The 21,422-nt window shown below is 40.5% G+C and overlaps 3 protein-coding genes across 3 annotated transcripts; 1 reads left to right on the forward strand and 2 right to left on the reverse strand.

Annotated features, from left to right (window-relative positions):
- Nucleotides 1–2,139: 2,139 nt before the first annotated feature.
- Nucleotides 2,140–9,566, reverse strand: atp6ap1a (ATPase H+ transporting accessory protein 1a; the record flags this gene model as incomplete). The annotated part of the gene is made up of 11 exons (XM_080733685.1): nt 2,140–2,378; nt 2,838–3,075; nt 3,312–3,362; nt 3,658–3,815; nt 4,593–4,736; nt 5,071–5,156; nt 5,442–5,482; nt 6,480–6,673; nt 7,286–7,360; nt 8,401–8,527; nt 9,445–9,566. 11 exons carry the CDS (start codon nt 9,564–9,566, stop codon nt 2,169–2,171), a joined length of 1,446 nt encoding a protein of 481 aa, XP_080589811.1. The 3' UTR covers nt 2,140–2,168.
- Nucleotides 9,567–11,772: 2,206 nt separating this feature from the next.
- tafazzin (tafazzin, phospholipid-lysophospholipid transacylase) lies at nt 11,773–16,438 on the reverse strand. Its single transcript, XM_080733686.1, has 11 exons — nt 16,408–16,438; nt 15,628–15,773; nt 14,901–15,029; nt 14,756–14,801; nt 14,533–14,618; nt 14,272–14,352; nt 14,144–14,185; nt 13,866–13,928; nt 13,481–13,533; nt 13,309–13,386; nt 11,773–13,202 (listed from the first exon to the last, which is right to left on the reverse strand). The coding sequence occupies exons 2-11, from the start codon at nt 15,734–15,736 to the stop codon at nt 13,101–13,103; spliced, it is 789 nt and encodes a 262-aa protein (XP_080589812.1). The 5' UTR covers nt 15,737–15,773; nt 16,408–16,438; the 3' UTR covers nt 11,773–13,100.
- Nucleotides 16,439–18,867: 2,429 nt separating this feature from the next.
- Nucleotides 18,868–21,335, forward strand: drc8 (dynein regulatory complex subunit 8; the record flags this gene model as incomplete). Its single annotated transcript, XM_080732760.1, has 6 exons — nt 18,868–18,962; nt 19,095–19,167; nt 19,382–19,461; nt 20,255–20,297; nt 20,634–20,700; nt 21,217–21,335. The coding sequence occupies 6 exons, from the start codon at nt 18,868–18,870 to the stop codon at nt 21,333–21,335; spliced, it is 477 nt and encodes a 158-aa protein (XP_080588886.1).
- Between the last annotated feature and the right edge of the window lie 87 nt (nt 21,336–21,422).

Raw genomic sequence — 21,422 nt, forward strand, 5'->3', positions numbered from 1 at the left:
CACATGGTCTCTCACACAGTTCAATACACACATTAATCATTTGTTGTTCCCAGCCTTGTCTATTACTGATTATTGTTGTGACAGCGTCATCATCTCTCCTATCTCCTGCTGGCTGGCAAACAGAAACATCTGCCTGTAACTGTAAGCACTATAATGTGACTTTTTTTTTTTTTTTTTTTTACTGCAATCTTTTAACCGTGGGAACCTTGGTACACTGAATACAATAATGATTAAACGATAGGATTTAAAAAGGAAAATGAACAGCTTAATTGTAAGCCATACTCTTACATTCAGCCATACCCAATCATCATCCTACTTCTGTTGTCAAATAACTACTAACTAGAGAGGTGGTACTTTAACAAAGTTATTTTCAATTAATTTGTAATACAGGAAACAATACGGGACACAAAGTTGTTGAGAGACATGGAAAATCTCCACATGTTTTACTGGTTCACAGCAGCAGTACAACACAGAACCACAATCAAGACCTCTCATCAATAACATTCACTACAACTCAAATCATACAAAAAAAAAAATTTAACAGAAAAAACAATCTTCTTTTACCCGCATTAAACTTAGTCCAGTGCTTTGTTCAGTGACAGTCATGATAAATGAGCCATTATCTACCGCACTGTAGCTCATTACAATGCTTGCAAAAATAAAAACAAATCCCATGAAAAATTGCTGAGCTGATATGGAATTTACATTGTCAATGTTAGGTTCAAACATTTACTGTAGATAATCCATCCAGGTTGACTCTCCTTCATCCAAATCTACCCTTGATCAACAGTACTTCAATGCCACAATCTTGTCGTGTTTAAGATTATAGAGAAAATAATCTTAGATTATCCGTATTTACGTCACACAAACTCGATTTCAAAATCGGTTAGGATTGTAAAACTGTGAGTGTGTGAGCTCAGCTTTAAGCAAACTCAGTTAAGGATCTTTATTGTATTTATTTCTAAATTTTTACACATATCATCACACAAAGACTACTGTAAACACAAACACTATGAAGCACAGGTCCAAAAAAACAAATTCACAAATAAATATATTTTTTAACGTGACACATGTCAAGTCATATACTTTGTCCCTCTATGTACAAATGATATCCCTTTGGGTGATAAATATTCATCCTGACTGATTGAATATTTTAGAATCTTCGCATAACTTTCAGCGTATCTTTTACATTATGAACAGGATAGCAATGATGCATGTAGACTATACCGAGACGCCCCCTTTCAAAATCTGAAGACAACTTTTGACAATTGACCCTATTCACAGAATGGCCCTTTTGCTGTTCCGCCATACACCCCAGACAGGGTAGGGATATCCACTCCTCAACTATGACATAAGTGTCTGTGTGAATATGGTCAATACCAGCATGTGATTACTAGTACAGTATATCTACCTACAGATGGATGGAAGAGTGGAATGTATGGAAGAGAGCAAGGAAGTGTGAAAGTACAGGAATGCAGCAGGGCATTCACCAAATATTCGAATATCAAAGTCCCTACTCGACGTTGTTCACCGAAGTCGAATATTTGCTTATTTAAAATTTTTGTATTGTTTTCTCTTTAAAGCTTGGCTAGATAGGAGGTCATAAGAATGAGTTGTCAATGCCCCTGGTGGATAAATGTGTTAATGCTCTATACCAGGGGTTGTAATACCTACAATTGGAATTGTAGGTATTACATTTAATGTGACTCGGTTCCACAGATAAATATTGTGAAAATAGCAGATCTACATGCTCACAACGCCTCGCAACGCGAGGCGTTGTGAGCATGTAGATCGGCTATTTTCACAATGTTCGCCTCTTGCTTACTTGACAGTTTGGCTAGTTTGGCGAGTCCTGTCGAATATTCGACTATTCGAATACTTTGAGGTCGAATAATTCAAATACTAAAAATCACTATTCGTGAATGCCCTAGAATGCAGTAGCAGAGGACAGAGACAGAGAGAGAAGGGAGACACGGAATGCAACGGATAGTAAACAATGATACCTTATTTATACTTTGTTTGCGTGCAGAAATGACCCAATCTACAAACCTACAACGCATGATGCGTTGTGAGCTTGTAGACATGCCATCTTCTGTGCGTGACACCAGCACACAAATAAATCAGGCTGAAGCAGGGAAATGCACCGTGCAAGCTGCATGACCTGGGGTTTACTCCGTCTGGGGCACAGAGATGGCGGGGCCCTTGGGGTCGTCGAAGCGGTCCATGGTGCGGAGCTGCATGATCATGTGCAGGCCGTAAGTGAGCACCAGCACCATGAGGAAGCTGGTCATCAGTCCCATCCAGATGCCCGGGCTGAAAAAGCTTGCACAGTCGCTGGCATAGGAGAAGTCACTTCCTGTCACGTTAAAGCCCTGGATCTGTGGGTGGATGGATGGATGGATGGCGAGAGAGAGAGAGAGAGAGAGGTGAATGTGAAGGGTTGAGATGTCAACAAGGAGCAGAATATAAGGAGGGCAGATAGATAAGAAATATTACAATGGCTAACATGGTATCCTTTAGTGCACTGTTTCCCAAACGGAACAATTTTTATGGGTCACGACTCAAGTAAAAAACATTTTTTTATTTTCCTACAAGATATTCCATAAATACAAGATAACACTTAAGAAGTAGTGAATATGGCCGATCTACAAACTTGCAATGTGGCTCAAAGTGACCCGTTACGCACTTGTAGATCTGCTATTTTCACTAGTTCGGGTCCCGGGCAAACGTCTAATTTCTCTTTTGGGTCTCCGAGCTACAGTAAAACGCTTGGGAACCACTGCTTAACTGCTTAGTGTAGTGTTATATTAACAAAGCCCAAAATGCACTTCGCTCACCTGGAAGTCCTCAAAGGAGACTCGCCACTGATTGGCCGGGTCTTTGGCCGTACGCGGGACCAGGGCAGGCCAGCGGAAGCTGCTGACAGCCTCACAGCGGTAGGAGTACTCGGCTGGGGCGTAGATGCTCCGGCTGCCGTTGAACATGGCTTTGGTCCCGTCGTACTCCAGCTCCACGGTGTCGAGTGTGAACCAGCGGCGTGCGGACACCTTATAGTGGCTCTGGCTCATCGCAAAGCTGCAGATTGCACAAATGTACACAATACTTAGTATACGCTTTTCAACAAATTATTTTACCCACTTTCAACCTGCTGTCCCTATTATGGGACCGTTATGTTAGCCGCATTGTGAGCTTGTAGATCAGCTATTTTCTATAGGGCTTAAGTGGATATGGCTTTGTAGATAGAAGCTCTGATAGTGTGTTTATGTTTGTGTCTGTGTGAGTTTGGCTGTATGTCTGCTGGGCACACTTACATAAGTTTGAAGTCGTTATGGCCAAGGACACCCTCATAGTTCAGGACCAGCCTGATATGATGAGAAAACAAGAAATTAGGTTAAGAGAGAAGTGGAGACAGACATCAACACAATATCACGAAGAATGTAGATTTTGATTAAAAAAAAGAAGAAAAAAAGAAAAAAACACTTTAGACAGCGTTGTTGAACATGTCACATTTAAGATGAGATGGCCTGGCTTTATCAATCCCTGAAGGGAAATTGGTCATTAGACCAGGTAACCAACCTTTAAGTGTCAAGCCTTTGGCCTAAATATAATCAATGAGAATAAACTGGTACAAAGCTAACCTACTGACAAGTCAATTACCTTGATTTGGTTTGGTCACAGATGGAGCCATGGAGCTTAGGCTTGACGCCCTCCCCAAAGGTGGAAGGGGTCAGGTCATGACCCTCCCAACGACCTCCTCGCAGGATGCTCACTGAGAGGTTTCGTGCCCACAGGAGGATGCAGGGGTTCTCCCCCTCCTGGAGAAAGAAACACGGTAAATAACCACACAGAGAAAGTTTGGAATGGATGTCGAGAGAAATCAACTTGATAGAGAACACAGTCTCTTTCAGTGTGCCATATTTGGCTCAGGAGGCAAAGCGTTCAACTGGGCCCAAGATTTCTAAACTTTTAATCCCTATCCGAGTGGATCAGATTTAGATTCAAAACAAAACACTTTTTGATTTATCAAATAATATCTTCAACAACAAAATCCAAGTCCATCTGGGATTACAGAATTTCATATGGTGACAAATGGACCAATAAATTGCATTTATTGCCATGTGGTATAATCCTGTTGCACTAAGAGATTATAAACATATGTTTAATTATTAATCCCCATATTTCAATTCATTGTCTGGTTTTAACAGTTTTACACAAAGAGTGAGCGCACAAACCAAACATCAACCATTTACTGAGCTTCATGCTGCAAATGTCCCATTGGCCAGAAACACAGACTTAAAAATAAAAGAAAACAGGCTTGCTCTCGTCTACAACTCGGCTATGAGTCCTGTGAAATGTCCTACACTGTGTGATCCCTTCTCGGCGATCAATCGTGTAAGTGAAAACCACAACGATATTATGACGGCCGATTTCAGAAAGACACTCATGTAGTGTGAAATACTGAAATACGATCCGATGAGTCCCCGACCACTTCAATATCTTGTAGTTTGTACCTGCCTTTAGGTGTGGGCCTCAATAATTAAGCCAGGAGAGACACCGCATGAATCATTGAACTAACCATGATGCGAGCATACCTTAAACTCCACTGGGCCATAAGTGGCCACAGCTTTCTCCTTCATCATGCGATCTCTCGTTCTGTCGCTGTATCCACCTCTGCCGTACTGCAGAAGAGAGCGCCCTCCACCCAGACCTGCGTCCAGGGACAGAGACGCTGGCTCCTACAGAGAGAGATGACAGAAGCAAAAGACCAGAGATGGAAATAATGGAGACAAAAGGGGAGAGAAATGGTTCATTAACAGATAGAAAACGTTATGGCATGACTGACACTGTAACACAAAACTGAGGAATACAAGAAAGGATGCCATTATCATTCATCACTGAACTCCTTAAAGGAGCAAATGAACACAGGCAGGCACACACACACACACACACACACACACACACACACACACACACACACACACACACACACACACACACACACACACACACACACACACACACACACACACACACACACACACACACACACACACACACACACACTCTCACCCGTGAGGGCCGCAGGGCTGTGTAGATGGAGGTGTATGGAACAGACTGGGTCTTCATGATGCTCAACACTTGCCCAATGACCTCATCTAAAAAAATACATTATTTATTATTTGCATTTAATATCATGAAACAGTTGCACAGCCATCATTACCGTTACCCAAACACACTGTCTATTATTTAAATGAATATGTAAGGAAGAAACCGCTGCCTTTATCAAATAATTAAGAAATCAGCTATTGTGTGGAGTAGGTCATATTTATATTTTTTAACTGAATATCCCCTGCTTCTAAAGGTCATTTTCCACTTAAGCAACGTATTCCCTGCTGTATATTTATGAAAAGGCAGAGTAACAGAACAGGTCCCAGACTCACCATTCCCACTGAGAATCTCCCTGGCAGACATCAGATCAGCTCTGCAAGACACCAGATGCCGCAGAGACCAAAAAGAGGCAGAGGAGGTAAAGAATAAACACATTATGGACAGAGATAATGAAGTGAGGAAGGATCTAACAAGCCCAAACACATTCATAGCATGATCAATAATCAGTGACATCCTCTCCACAATTCAAGTGACATTTCTTTTCCGTTTGATGTGAATACACCTCAAGAAAAAGACTCAATGCCTGAGAGACTTTGGGGGACAACTAAACTACTGCAAAATAACTGATTAAGGACGGGAGGGCAACTACAAAGAGAGTGAGAGAGTGACCAATTATTTTACCTGGTCAGTTCTACTTGAATGTTGTCAGACAATTAAATATGTTCCTGACAATTGGCTGTGATCGCCCTCTTGTGGATATAATGATATTGAACAGTTAGCATATTGTGCATTAATTTCATTGCAAAACATACCAGTAGTTATTATAATGATGTAATACAAGTGAAAAGTGGGCTCAGTTGTTTAAAGATTGACACGGCCACCCTCTCATAAATGACATCATCATCATCATCATCATCATTAAATTGATCGGAATTGAGAGGATAATGCAATTATTTTCATAGCAAAAAAAGGGAAGAGTGTTAAATGTCAATATGACATTAAAAGTAAGTTTCTTTATTTTATTACAATGCTATTTATAATGCTGCACTCTCTCCATGAAAGTTAAATTAACCACAATTTCAGGACTGCCATATTAATTATTTCTGCCATTCAAAAATGTATGCGCTGGGGGTGCCCGCTGGCCTACCGGTCCAGGCGCATACCACATCTGGCTCAGCGTGTCACAGGTTCGAGTCCCGATCCCAGCGACCTTTTCTGCGTGTCACTCATAATCTCTCTCCTCATTTCCTGTCAGTCTACTGTCCTATCAATAAAGGCATAAAAGCCCAAAAACAAATCTTAAAAAAAGAAAGAAAATGAATGCGCTAACCCAGCAATACGTGTGTACGTGTGTGTGCATGTGTACGCACCCAGTGCCATAGGGCAGCCTGAACACCAACAGAGCAGGTGAGGAGGCGTTGAGTCTCAGCTGACTGAGTGTTTCGGGATCCATGTAGAGAGGGGAGGTTTCTAATTGGTCCTGGATCTGACCAATGACTGCATTAGAGGCTGGCCAGGACACGGCAGGAAGCACCAGGGGAGAGGGAGAGGACCTCAGAGCCCCCTACAGGGCATGAGACACAAATACAACACGATGGAATGAAACAAAATTGTCTTCAAACAACAAAATCACTTTCAGAGCGATTTCATGAACAATAGAAGCAGAAACATCACAAGGACACAAGGCAATCGGTCTCAGATATCTTGAGTCGGGACCCCCATAGGGGTCCGCAAATTATTTTGGGGGGGTCCCCAGGTGATTAACTTAACGTGCAACATTATTTTCTCAATCAACAAGTAAACAAACCAAAATAAAGTTTAAGTGTATAGAGGGTATCTGCAAATTTCTAAAGTGACAATTTAAGGACTTTTTAATACCTTTAAAATGACAAATTAAACATTGGACAAATTGTCAAATATTAGAGGCAGAAATTGTGCAAATAGCAGATCTAAATGCTCACAACGCCTTGCAACGCGAGGCGTTGTGAGCATTTAGATCTGCTATTTTCACAATTGAATCATGTTAAACAAAATGTAATGCCTCAACTCTTAGTGCTCGTCCCCAGTTAAAATATGATTATTTTGGGGGTCGCGGCCTGAAAAGGTTGAGAACCACTGATCTACAGTATCTGATTATTGAGACAGGTGTCTCACATTGTGCATAATATTGCCTCACCTCGAGGTTGGGGAAGACACTGTCCTGCTTGTTCCCAAAGGCCCCTCCATACATGGTGAAGTCTTCTATGCTCATCTGTTATGGAGACCAGGAGAAAGAGACAAATAAATAAACTGAGCTCAGTCAGAGCACATACATAATTTTTGTTATCGAGGTGTCCCTGAGCAAGACAAATAACCCCCAACTGCTCCCCCTGTGCTCAAGTCGGACCACTCGGCCAGCAATCAGCTGGGTAAAAATGAAATCCCCCCACTGGATTAAATAGGTATTTTTATGTATTTATTATGAGCAAAGGATAAGATCTCCTCTGTCTCAGTGATTCTCGGTTTCATAGCCCACTAAGCACGCCGTCTAAAAGTGGTCTAATAGTGGTATAGATTTGAAAGTTTTTTAGTTGTCTAAACTTAGACTAGACGACTAATAGACTTCTAATAGTCGTCTAAATGTAGACGGTCTATATTTAGACGACTATTAGAAGTCTATTAGTCGTCTAGTCTAAGTTTAGACAACTAAAAAACTTTCAAATCTATACCACTATTAGACCACTTTTAGACGGCGTGCTCAGTGGGGGGCTAGGTCTTTACACAATATTCCTCTACTTAGACACGAATGAGTCAAGTGCAGTCAATTGTACTTTTTTTGGAAAGGGGCCTTTCAATCTTAAAAAAAATAGCCGATCTACAAGCTCACATGTTGGCTATTTTCACTATTTTTGAAAATAGGGCTTATGTGGTTAAATATTAGGGAATGCAATGCATGTGTGAATGGAATGGAGTCATAGTATATACACATCACATCGGTGGTTCTCAAAGTGGCATCCAGGGACCTCCAGGGTTCCAAATAGACCCTTACAGGTCTGAAATTAAAACGTTTGAGAACCACAGCTCTGCATGAATGGAATAACAGTTTTGTCTATGTTTATCCACCTGTTTCCGCAAGACTTTACTATAGCATTATCTGCGGGACACTTCCGGTTAACAGCAGACATACAAGCTCACGTCGCGTCGCAGATGCAACCGTTGTTGTGAGCTTGTAGATCACACTCGGCTGCGGCGCCGGAAATGCCGCTCGCCTTCTGCGCAATGCACGATGGGATGTTGTAAAGTTGTGGATACCTTGTCCTGGAGGAAGAGCAGTACATTCCGTGGACCAACACTAAGAGCTTTCTCCAGGTAAGAGCTCAGCTGCTCTCGGCCCACGATATGACCCGCTGTGGGGGGTGACTGGGACGGCAGGGAGAACCTGGTGGGTGGATTCAACACATTTTCAAAAGGCAGTGTTGGGCAATATTACTCAGGAGAGTAATATGTTACTCTTATTATTATTACATAATACTCCTTAAGTAATATTATATTGCGTATTACTTGGAATCAAGAGTATATAATCATAAGAGTCACCAATCAGCAAAATGGCTAAACATTTTGCAGCAATCTCTCTTGACCTTTTAAAAGAAATGTTTTCAAAAGACAGCCGACAAACCCAAAGTGATATTTAATATACTATTTATTACAAAGTAATATGAAATAATATTACTGTTTTGGCAGAGTAATCTCTTACACTACTTAGTTGTTGCCAGTTAAAGTATCAATATTACAGTAATATATTAATAGTAACTACTAACTAGTTACTGCCCAACACTGTCAAAAGGTTGAAAACTGCAGCCATCATGCACCACATTACTGACCATCACATTGACATTACCCTGCTTAGTATTTCATTTTTAAATAAGGGCATAAATGAAGACAGAGAGAGACAGAGAGCTATATAGGAAAAAAAACATGAATTTGGTCATAGACAAGCATTTCATCTTTACTAACTTTAAATCTAGAAATGAATGAATGAATGACAATTTGCTATTAGATACACACATAGTACATCCCCCACCACGGTGGGCAAAGGAGCACAAGCGTCTTATGGACGGTATCAGAAAATTAGCAACACAGGTCCCTTCATAATATTTTTTAAAGGGATCAGATCATCTTCCACTGCAAATGCTCACGAACAAAATAAACGTTAACATTCAGCTGTCATCAGTAACGTTAAGCTAACGGGGCAGTATTAGCCACAGCTAGCAAAAATGAATAGGCTACTGGTCCCAATGTCAGCTCTAGGATGCGACCATTGATGGAAGACAACGAGGAAAAAACACAAGTCCTCACCCCTCGCTCGTCCACAGCATCAGTGGCACCTGTTCGTCGCATTTCCCTATCGATAATCCGAGAAATAATACGGCAAATGACACCGCGATGCTGTTAAAAGCTCGCATCTTTGCGGTCGCCATCTTCGAGAGTAGGGACTTCTCTTCTGTGACAGGTGTGACGTCAAGTGAGATCACGTGAGCTGCAGCATCTTCAGAGAAACGCTTCCCCGGTTTCACCGAAATTGGTGACCTGCTAATTTATGTGTCACTGTTGTTGACCATTCGATCAGTGAAAGAACAGGGAACTAAATTCAATAGGTCATCAGTGTTCGCGTAACGTGCCACTCCATCCTTTGCATCTACTGTAGGACAGTACAGTAAATTGTACAGTAGTTATGGCGTGCAAGAAAAAAATACAATCTTGAGTTATAATTTATGGCTATGTCGTCCAAAGAGCTTGCATTTCTTTACATTTGGGTGTCTAGAAGACTATTAACTTAAAGAGCCAACAGATTACTACAAAATACATGTTTAAACTTAGAAAATTCAAACTCTTTATTGGCATACCCATTGCAAAGTTTGGCAATCATAGTAAGGCAAAGCAATACATTTATCAAAACATTTCTTACTTTGGCCCTTACATTTGATTAAAACACTGATTTCAGTGGTAAATACGTTATTTACATTTAAGTATTAAAGGAAGAGTCTACAGTAGCCTAGAAGAAAAGGAAAAGTTTGAACATAGCACCTCATATCTATTGAATTAAAAGATGATCATCAAACCTTTCAAATGTACAGCTCCTACATGGAACATAACAAGGATATGATATTGTGAAGACTATAGAATAGACTGCTGGTTTTGGTCTGCATTGTAGAGTGAAGTCATGTCATTATGCCAGGCTGCCATGACAACAGAGGTAACAAATACAGGTAACTGTAACAAGTAACTATTTGTCATTAAATGTTTGGATGAATTGAGTACAAAGGACCCCGATGGAAACAAGGCTTTCTTGGGTTTAAAATCCTCTTAGCAGACCTTGTATATAACTGTACTTTCCTGTTTTTTTTTTGTTTTTTTTGCAAACTGCTTATAGAGTATTAATCAATCAATATAGAACGGCAGTCATGCCTTATCATCAATATTCCATCCTAACAGCATATAATTTACAATGATCATAATGAACCTTTAGATTTTCATACAATCAGTAAATCACTCGAGAGGACAACCAATCTAGAACAGTGGTTCCCATTATTTCTTTCCTTAGAGTGTCCTTCTTACATCTGACAAAAGCTATAGCTGAGAGTCTGAGACCCCCAGACACTTGCGTTTTTTTTTCTTCTTTTCATTTTAACTACTTACCCAACTTGTGTGATGAATAGCAAAAATAGCCTATCTACAAGCTCACAATGCGTTTCATCACAAAGCGTTGTGAGCTAGTAGATCTGCTACTTTTTAATTTTTAATAAAACTAATTAACAATGCCAGTGTGCTTTACATCCACAATGATGTTACATATAAGTAAAGGCCCTTTCCCACTGGGCGCGATAACGATACAAAAATATTGTTTTCAATTGAAGCGGATGGCAGCTTCCACACCACAATGATAAAGCCACCATAATTGATGTGAACGCCGACATATCGTTATCGTGCCCAGTGGGAAAGGACCTGCCCAGTGGGAAAGGACCTTTAGTTATGATTTTATGTAACATGTTTACAATGATGGACTACCTCCAAACAGACACGGTCTCCAAAAGGGAGGCCAGACCCCAGGTCGGGAACCACCGATCTAAACAGGTTAAGAGCTGGGGGTTGTGTGTCAAACACAGACAAGCAGCTAAGATGACCAGTTTCTCTTAAAAGTACAGTAATACAGTAATACAAATGAAGGTACAGGTCCAGGTTATGGGAAAAATATTCCAATATTCTGATCTTTTAGGCAAATTAAATTAATGACTGCGAAAGAAGACAAAAAAAAAACAATCAATGTGCATTCAAGTAACATAATCATGCATTTGCTAAATAAAATATGAAGACAAAATTCATGCATTGAAATGTGATAAAAGCTCTGGTGTTGCTCCCTGTGATACTGATCACTTCACCACACACCTTAATATAAAGTTACACCAAATGTTTCAAACATTCCCTGGCATTGCTTCAATAAATTTCCTGAGTCTGCTTAGAGTGGTGACCATGGTTGAGATTAACCAGTTCCCCAGAGGGGGGAAGACTACATTGCATCCATAAAGTATTCAGACCCCTTCACTTTTTCCCCCACATTTTGTTATGTTGCAGGCTTATATGCAATAACTGTTTAAATGATTTGGTCATCTTGCCATGACCCCAGGTTAATTGTCTGTAAATCAAGATATAAAAGAGCCATGATTTATGTTCAAATCGCCCCCTCTCACCATGTATAGCAGCTCCCATAGCTGTAATATTGTTTTGTAAAATAAGCAACTACCCTGGCGGTTCTGATTCTGTGTTTACAAACCACTGCACTTGCTAGAATTCAGAGAAAAGTGGCTATACTGCATGTTAGGCTACCAACTGAAGACTGCACCATCAATTTCCTAGTCTGACTCAGACAAGTTTTATGAAAGAGGAACATTTGGTGGACCACCAATTTGCATTTTGTGGCACAGCCTCTCCTCAGTAAGACATGACATTGCTAAAAACAAGGTCAGTGAGACGCACGCACCCACAGTATAGGCTATAAAGTATATATACAGTATATAACATTTGGAGGTAGGACCCATGCACACCGCACCTAACAAAGGCACATCAAGTGTGCCATTACTATATATATATTTCTATTTACATTTTTAACTTTTTTTTTGCAGATTCCTTAGTGTGTTTTTTCTCAAGAATCTAGGTCCTTGAGGGGGTGTTCAGGGGGTCCCCACAGTGAAACAATTCATACTTGAGGGGAACACAAAAAAACTGCGAACAGACATTTTTCACCGCGGCAACGCCTGGAAATAGAACAGTGGTGTATCGGAGCGGTGGGCGATGGCGTGAATGCGCACCTGACGCTGCCGTTGTGGGTAGGTTCATTGAATATAATGTTATGTAAACTGTAATGTAAACTGTTTTGACGTGCGCTGTCCGCAGCCGGTGTGTTCCCCATTAGTTAGGAACCAAAACCTAACCCAAAGCTAACCATGGGTCCATTTTGTTCAATCAAACATCTCTGGAGAGATTTGAAAACAGCTGTCCAACAGTCCCGATCAAACCTGACACAACAGAGCTTGAAAGCATCTGAGAGGAATGGAAAATCCCACCAACTCCAGTTGTCGTGTCATAGTCGCAGTCAAGGTTCTTCAAATAAGCTCGTAGTAAAGCATCTGAATGCTTATGATAATTCAGTATTTTCTTTTTAATAAATTTGCCACTTTTATCAAAAGAATTAAACTATTTTAGAATTTAGAATATTTTCCAACTGGGTCTGAATGCTTTCTAAATGCACTGTAGCTACAGTCCACCCATTCCATTTCCATTGAGTGTGTGTGTGTGTGTGTGTGTGTGTGTGTGTGTGTGTGTGTGTGTGTGTGTGTGTGTGTGTGTGTGTGTGTGTGTGTGTGGTGTTCAAACAGTCTTGATTCAGCTATTACCCTGAAGTTAGGGTACATGATCATCCCCTGAGGAGTGAGGTAGGTCCATGTGATGTGTGGCACTCATGATTTGGTCTGTATCTGTGAGTGAAGTGCCTCTGCCTGGGATTTGAGGCTGCGAAATTCTTCTTGGATAAAATCTGTTAAGATCTTTCTTATTTCCATCTGGGGATTAACATTCAAAAGGCAGGAAAGATTAAATATGGCAAAGTCATGTTTTTCAACACAAAACACATTTTCCAGCCCATGTTGTACTAGTTTGTATTTTCACCTGGCTCTTGTTTTCGACTCGGAGCGACTCCAGTAGGTCTTTGACACTAAAAGGTTTCCCCACCAGCACTGTGATATTCTGAAAGCAAAAAGGAATTTGACTTAAAATAAAAGCTGTGTGCCTAGTGAAATGTCTCCCAGCTTTGCGGTGTGTGTTTGTGTTCTTACCGTACCTTTCCTGTTCGAGGAATGTATGGCTTCTCATTAGGGAGTACATCACTCAAACCTGAGACAACAAATGAAACTGATTATGTGGTTCACTAGATCTCCACACAGATAAGAGATATCTTTCAGTAATCACTATTAGTTTATTGTTATTATCATAAACGGGTATTAAATGTTGTTAATTTTTTGTACCTGGTTTTTGTGTGCTATATTATACATATTATACAAATCAAAATCGGTGTGTACCATGTACTTTGTTTACAGGGAAAACAAAATGGATTCACAGCCCAATACATTGTAAAATAATATTAAAAAATAAATCTAGAGGAACATTGACCCATTTGGGCTAGCATAATTCTTCAATAGGTGTTCATCATGGGATGTATAACTCACCTACATGCCAGAGGGGCAATATGATGGGGTTTAGGGGGCAATCTGCTATTAACCGACCCACACCTATAACATGGGAACACATTTATATAATATGACATTTTAACCACATTAACTCTAGTGTCCTTATTTTGGGCATGTTTATTATAGTTAAACAAGCATTTCATAGTAGAGACTGAAAAACAAAGAAAGAGTACACAAATAATATAAGTTCAAAGTGACAAAAAATAAAACAAAAAAACAGACACATGAAGCTTGTAGCAAGAACGTTAGTCACTCACCCCATTTTAACCGTATGAACTCCTCAGTCATGTTCACTTTACCTGTTGAGGATGAAGGGTACTTTTATAATAACAGCAGTGACATAAACATAAGAAATACAATAGAAGCAAAGAGAAGAGAGGGGTACCTTCTGGGAAAATATGCACCCATTCGCCTTTATTTAACCTCTCCAGAATGAAGTCCATGCCTTTCTGGTAAACACCATCCCCTGAAAAACAAACAACGTCATAATTAACACTTCCTAGTCCACCTGTCTTGGCACTGGCAATCAAAGAGAGACATTTTGGAGGTAAAGTCTTGAGACATCCTTCCATTCTGTCCAGTGGGTGCTGGCACTTTATGTTGCCACTCAATCCAGAATACTGTAGTAATACAAATAGACACTCACCTCTGACCACAGGAACACATTTACCACGGCTGAAGAACCTGGAGTAGACATCTGTGGTGAAGCAGATGTCAGAGGCAGCTGGGGTCCTGTCCATCAATGACAGTGAAGGGTGATCACCACACAAGGTCCATGCACTGAGATATCATTCATACAGTAATCATAGCTACAGTATGGTAGATCAATATGATTAAAAACAAATAACCAACACGAATGAACAGCTCACCAACGCATTTTCCGGTAGTTCCATGAATGTCTGAGCCTTAGTACTCCTGTCACAAAGAAATGTGATTATCACTATCTAACAGAATTTTTTTTTTAAAACACACTCACACCAATAAAAGCAAAGTATTTGGTGTGCGTGTCCTTACCCCAAATATGAGGGTCATCCATGCAGGACTGGTGATTGGACAGTGTGATAAGGGGTGTGTCTGCAGGGCGCTGGTCAACAAGGTCCAACAGAACTTCCTGGTTGTGAATTGTCAGGTAGTTCATGTACTCTACAAGGAAAGACAGGGAGAGGAGGGGAAATGTCAGATATGAACCTCTGTGAGGTGAGGTCCTCCCTCTATAAACTACCCACAAAAAACTAGGAAACTTAACTTTGGTTCATTATACCTTCCCTTTTATAATACCAATTGGTATTGTGTTTTTTATCATTCTTATCGTTGGTAGCTTTTAAGCATTGGGCATTCGTGGAATGAGCAACACAGCCAACGTGGGGCTTTTATGCCTTTATTAGATAGGACAGTAAACTGACAGGAAATGGGGGAGAGATGGGGAGTGACATGCGGCAAAGGTCGTCCGGATCGGGAATTGAACCGGCGACGCCGCCAGGTATCCATGCCTATGTGGCAATGATAAGTGGTATGCGCCTGGACCAGTAGGCCAGCGGGCACCCCAAATAATGGTTTCTAAATAATATTTCAACGTTTAGACTCTCCGACTAAGTACGACTCTCCCCATTGACTCTCTCCAACTCTAACCCTAACCTGATTTTATTATGTAGTGTGTGTCATCAATCGTTGGTGTCTTGAGAGAGTTGTGTGAATGTCCATGTCAATGAATGTAAAAACATGCCATCAAACTTTAACTTACTGGTCCAAAAGTAGGAGTAAGAGCCCACCATGCCCATGATCAGGGAGCTGGAGAGCCTCCAGGCCAGAGGGGGGCATTGTGGGAATGGCCACTTCACCTCCAGAGGCATCACAACAACCTAACACTACTACATCCACAACACTAGCCTGGCACACGCACACGCGCACACACACACACACACACACACATACACAATTATACAACTTATACACCTTGTGAAATACAGAGAAAGATACAGATCCATAGCTAATAGCCCCTGTGCTAAGGGAAATCATATTTTGTTACCCTAAAACACAGACTAGGCTACTTTACAAGATTAAATGGGAGGAACATAAACTTGGAATTCACTGCACAGTGCACACACCCCACCTTTGCTATAAATACAATATTTTAGTGCAATAACGAGGCTGTAATGAAGTAATGAAGTTATGCTTTCAGGTTGGAAACATATGTCTTTCATTCATTTGAATAAATAATTCCTCATTCATTGGGCTATCTCCGATAAAATGCATTCATTCATTTCCTAGTGAATTAGTGTGCGATAACTTCAGTCGGATGAAATAGCTTATAAATAAACTGTTCCCGTTAACTTGTCTATCACTGGTTGTCTGGTTGAACAGCATGGCTCACAACACCTGTCAGCTTCAACCCGCCTTCTCAAAGTTAACACAATTAAATGTTACATTAAAAGCTGGTCTAATCTCATAACAATATTTCGAGTTTCGACACATATCAATGTCTTTGCATGAGATCAAATCAAAAGTCAAAGCACCATCTCACCTTCTCTTGACTTGACAGCAGCTTAGCCAACATGTCGAATCGACCCCGGAAGAGAATAGGCTTGCGCTTGCTTTGCATCATGGGAATGGTAGTTTATGAATTGTCAATTTCTCTGAATTATAAAACCATAGCATTTAACAAGTTTAAGTGAAGATCCATTATGAACCACCACAATAACGTATTGGTAAAGAGAATTTTATGCACTGAAAATTATCAATGTTTTTTCTCAAGACCAATGAATATTGACTTAATGGTAAAGAGTGCGAGGAAATGAGAAGAGTGACAGTAGTGACACGTCCTTGTAGCGTAGACTACTAGTTTCCAAGCAACAGTAAATAAACAAAAAGCATGGCGGAAGACAAGGCAAGTGCAGGTTTGTATAACATATTTAAGACGAGTTGTTTAATCACTGAATGAACGCTGAATGAAAACATCAATGAGTGTTTATATGTTTCCTCTGCGTGGAAATATGTCCAAACTGTGTTGTAGTAGGCTACTGTAGTCTATCTGTTATTCAATGTTATATGAGATACATAAAGGTTTCCTGTGTAAATACGCCGAAAAGCTTACAGGATCTCCTTTTAGTTGATGAATGTACCTTTTCCTATGCAAACCAATAACGTCTTCAATCAATCAATCAATCAATCAATCAATCAATCAAACAAACAAACTATTTGCCTAACCTATGCCTAATATTCCGCAGCCATACCTCTGTAATAAGTGGAGACACTAAGCAGGGATGGACCCCCACTACTACATTTTCTCCAAGACAAGAGGCTTTCTAATTTCACCATGTTAACTGATTAATTTGACTCATTGATGTCTGTGAGAGATACTCCCCAAAGTGCCTATGGCTACAAGTGATGCTGCAGTTTGATGGCTTCATAGATTCGTTTGACACCACTATCATCATCAGTGTTGTTTACACATTATCTTTGCGAATTAATTATATATTGGATACTTGGATTCATGTTAATGTGTATTTTCAGATATTTACATCTTTTGGAAGAAACTTTACTTGGACGCCCTGTTGAGAACCCATTGGCTTATTTGGCTAGGCTAAGGGACAGAAAGAAATTTATGGAGGGGGGTCACTGGAGGAAATGTATACGCCCTGATATAAAATGCTATGACCCTCCCTCTGTATGTGGGAAAAAATCAGTGGCCCTCCCCAACCAAAAAAAGAAAAGAAGATGGCCCTCCCCTAAAACATAACATTTTATACATGAGTAAAATGATCCCTAAAAACATAAACTTATTCATAAACGCAACTGCAGTAATAATAGCACTATATACGAGAACATGAATAAAGCAAATTCACCTCCCCCTATGAGACTCAAACCGGCGGCCCCACGGGACGAATGGATCGTTAGCACAGTGACTAATGCACTGAGCTATCTTCACAGATAACATTTTAGTGAATAAAAGTGAACTCTAGAACTTAAGCTACCACTTCTATATCATATGATGTTACAGGACTTAGGAGAAGGCTATGAATGTTTAATCTGTAAACTCACCGCTTCATCTATCTGTCTGGGAAATTTTATACGCAAATGTGAAAGTGAAGAAAAATGCTTTCCATTGGAACACTGCCATCCTTTAAGATGATCCACTGCCGGCCGAACTTAACCCTATATATTAAAACAGGGATGCCATATGTTTCATCAATGAGACTATCCCTAAAAGATTCCCGTTGTGGTGGAGAAAGAAAAAAAGACGAAAAAACCTCGAAGCCAAAATCAAAATCCAAACAGCCACACACACGCAATTCCAGTAGGACTTGCCTAACCCCTCTGATCTTCTTGTTGTCCGTGCTCTTCTCTAATTTAGTTTCGAGTCTGACAAGACTCTCCTCAGCAGAGAGGGTCTGCAGCGAAGCTCTTAAATTGTGATCCAAGTAACTTTTAGTACGCACATTTGTTCTCTTGATGTTGTAAGACGCCATGTTTGTTGTGTTCTGAACTTTTCCCTCTGACTAAAAGTATTGTCGCTGCCAGGAAGAGCGTCAGTGATTGGCCAGAAACTGCACACGCCTACTGGCTGGATAGGCCAAGCTAAATGATTGACACATAGAAGGAACAATGGGAAAGGCTCAATAGCCCAGCTGTTGGGAAAAACCAAGATAAGCAACGGAGGGGTGTCAATGACTATTGTTGTACTATTATTCAGGAAAGCTGTAAAGAAAATATGCATATAAAATCCGGGCTCATTTTAAAAATAAAAATTGGATGACCCTCCCTTGGACTCAAAGTAAAATTTGATGACCCTCCCTCAAACTAAAACTAAAAAGACATGACCCTCCCCTATTTTCCTCCAGTGACCCCCCTCCATAAATTTCTCTAGGTCCCTAATTGGCCATGAAATATTACATCCAAATCAGATGATGTCCCTAATCTCTATCTCTATCTCTAAATTCTAATCTCTGTATATTCTGTGCTTTCTCCATCCCTGTCTGTCTGCATGGTATCAGAGGCTGTAGTCCTTGAGGTCCACAAGAAGCTCAGTGAAGCTTTTCGAGTGTTCGACCATGAGTTCAACAAAACAGTGGATGTCAGGTGAGTTGATTTGGTTAAATCTTAAATTCCTGTTAGCCAACTACTGACTAAATTGTGGACAGTTTATTTTCCATTTCATAAAATGCTCTACAGCACTGCAGACCAAACAGTGTAAATGTGTTTGTGTTTTAGGGAGATCGGCACCATCATCCGTTCCCTGGGTCTCTTCCCCACTGAGGGGGACCTACATGACATAATAGCGGAGGTTAGAACACTACATCATGGACAAAATGAAGATATAACTTCAGATATGTTGTAAATATGTGACTTAGGATACATAGTGTGGATTCTTTCTCATATTGAAGCTATATATGCTAAATTATAGTCAGAGAGTTAAAGACATTTATTTTTTTAGTAATAAATATAGTATGGAAAAAAGGTCTCCCTCATCCTTGCGTCCCATTCCTCCTGTTTACCAGATGGAGGAGGAGGAGCCTACAGGATATATTCGCTTTGAGAAATTCGTCCCAGTCATGACCAGTGTATTGATAGAGCGCAGGTACAGTAAGACTCTTCTTTCATAGCAATGTCATTTTGTTTATGATTATATCATATGGCGGTAATAGGGTTTGTGGTGGACAGTGATAGCAGTGGTGTGTGTGTGTGTGTGTGTGTGTGTGTGTGTGTGTGTGTGTGTGTGTGTGTGTGTGTGTGTGCAGGGGTGTCGCACCAAATTCTGGGAACTGGGTATTTTAACTATTGAAAAATAGCAGATATACAAGCTCACAGCGTGGCACCGAGTCCGAGTGCCGCGCTGCGCGCTTGTAGATCTGCTGTTTTTGAAAAAGTCTTTGAATGTTGAATGTTTCAAATCCTTCTAAGGTTTTTTGATAAACCTATGTTTCTATGCCAGTGGTGCTCAAACTTTTTCATGTGAAGGACCCCCAAAATTATATGTATTTGGCCACGGACCCCCATCTCAAAATATTTAGTTCCAGGGAAGCAAAATTTGAGTTACAAACATTTGCTTAAAAAATACATATATTCAAAGATTTGCACACATTTTCACAACTTTAAAAAAATAGCAGATCTGAGCTTGTAGATCTGCTATTTTTCAGTAGCTAAAGTATAAAATAATTCCAGGCCCCTCCACCTTGGGCCTTAGTAACTCAGTCCCACTTTTCCCCACTTTGTGACGCCCCTGTGTGTGTGTGTGTGTGTGTGTGTGTGTGTGTGTGTGTGTGTGTGTGTGTGTGTGTGTGTGTGTGTGTGTGTGTGTGTGTGTGTGTGTGTGTGCGTGCGTGCGTGTGTGTCTGTGTCTGTGTCTGTGTCTGTGCGTGCATGTGAGTTAGGTTCCGTCCCATCCCAGAGGACCTGCTGCTCCAAGCATTTGAGGTGAGACCTGATGCTGGGCCTGTATGCTGCAGGGCTGTGGTTGATTACAGGTTGTATACAGCTGCAGATCTCCAGCACACACTTCAGAGGGCAAAGACCTTGATTTGTTGACGTCTAGAATATTAAATATTCTGTATAGACTTAGAAGGAGACCGGCATCATTGGTACTAGTTTGTTAGCTGTAATGTTGCCATCTTATGGAGGAATGGATGTTATCAGGCTTTGGCTATGGGATCTGGTGAAAACAGGTTATGAGCAATTTTAATACTTGCATAATGAACTTCATATAACAAACCCAAAAGCCTTCATATAACCAAACAGTGGACATATTCCCAGGTACTGGACCAGCAGAACAAAGGACACTTGCAACCGGCGGAGCTGAAAAAGTACATGACACAGGAAGGTAAACAAGCATCCAGTTTTTTCTTTCCACAATATATATATAAAAAAAACTATCTCACAAAGTATTGTGGAAGGCAATCACTTTGTGTATTTATATTTGCTTTGTGCCTTGTGTGCCCTGTGTAAGTGATATGGTTTTGTTAAAATAAGTGTTGAATAGCTCTATACTCCATGTTACTAAACTATATGAGTTTAGTAACATGGGTCTCCTTGTTTCTTCTCTTAGTAAACTGAGAATATATTTTCAGGTCAGGATACCAATTTTATCCAATCTGGAACTCAGAACTCCAAAAAGAGGTGGTGCTTACTGCACATTTATACTACATTTAAACGCAGATGATCGGAATATAGAGCAATGTAACACTATTTAACACTTTCATGTATAGTCAATCATACGACTGTGTTGCTCTGCAACAAGAAGTGGTGGGTTGTAGCTTGGGAATCAGACCTTGTCGACCTTGTATATGTTTGCTCAACAACAAAAAAGAACAAACTAAAGACGCTAATCTTCACTCAGGTGAGCCCTTCACTCAGGAGGAACTGGAGGAGATGCTGTCAGCCGCCGTTGACCCACAGAAGAATGTTGTTTACTACAAAGAATTTGTCAGCATGATGACCATTGATGTTGATAAATAGATGTATGGCCATTTGTGTATACACTACAGTACTAATGACAGTACAGCCACTGGCCATGATACGTACGTGTATTGTGAGCGAGTGAAA

Source organism: Nannobrachium achirus, assembly GCF_963921795.1.
Source record: "Nannobrachium achirus genome assembly, chromosome: 9".
Lineage (NCBI taxonomy): Eukaryota > Metazoa > Chordata > Actinopteri > Myctophiformes > Myctophidae > Nannobrachium > Nannobrachium achirus.

Coding starts and splice junctions, on each gene's coding strand:
- tafazzin (XM_080733686.1), bottom strand. CDS start 15,736: ATGCCTCTGGAGGTGAAGTGGCCATTCCCACAATGCCCCCCTCTGGCC. Junction 14,619..14,755: donor AACTACCGGAAAATGCGTTG/GTGAGCTGTTCA, acceptor ATTGATGGACAG/GACCCCAGCTGCCTCTGACA. Junction 13,929..14,143: donor GTTCATACGGTTAAAATGGG/GTGAGTGACTAA, acceptor CCCATGTTATAG/GTGTGGGTCGGTTAATAGCA.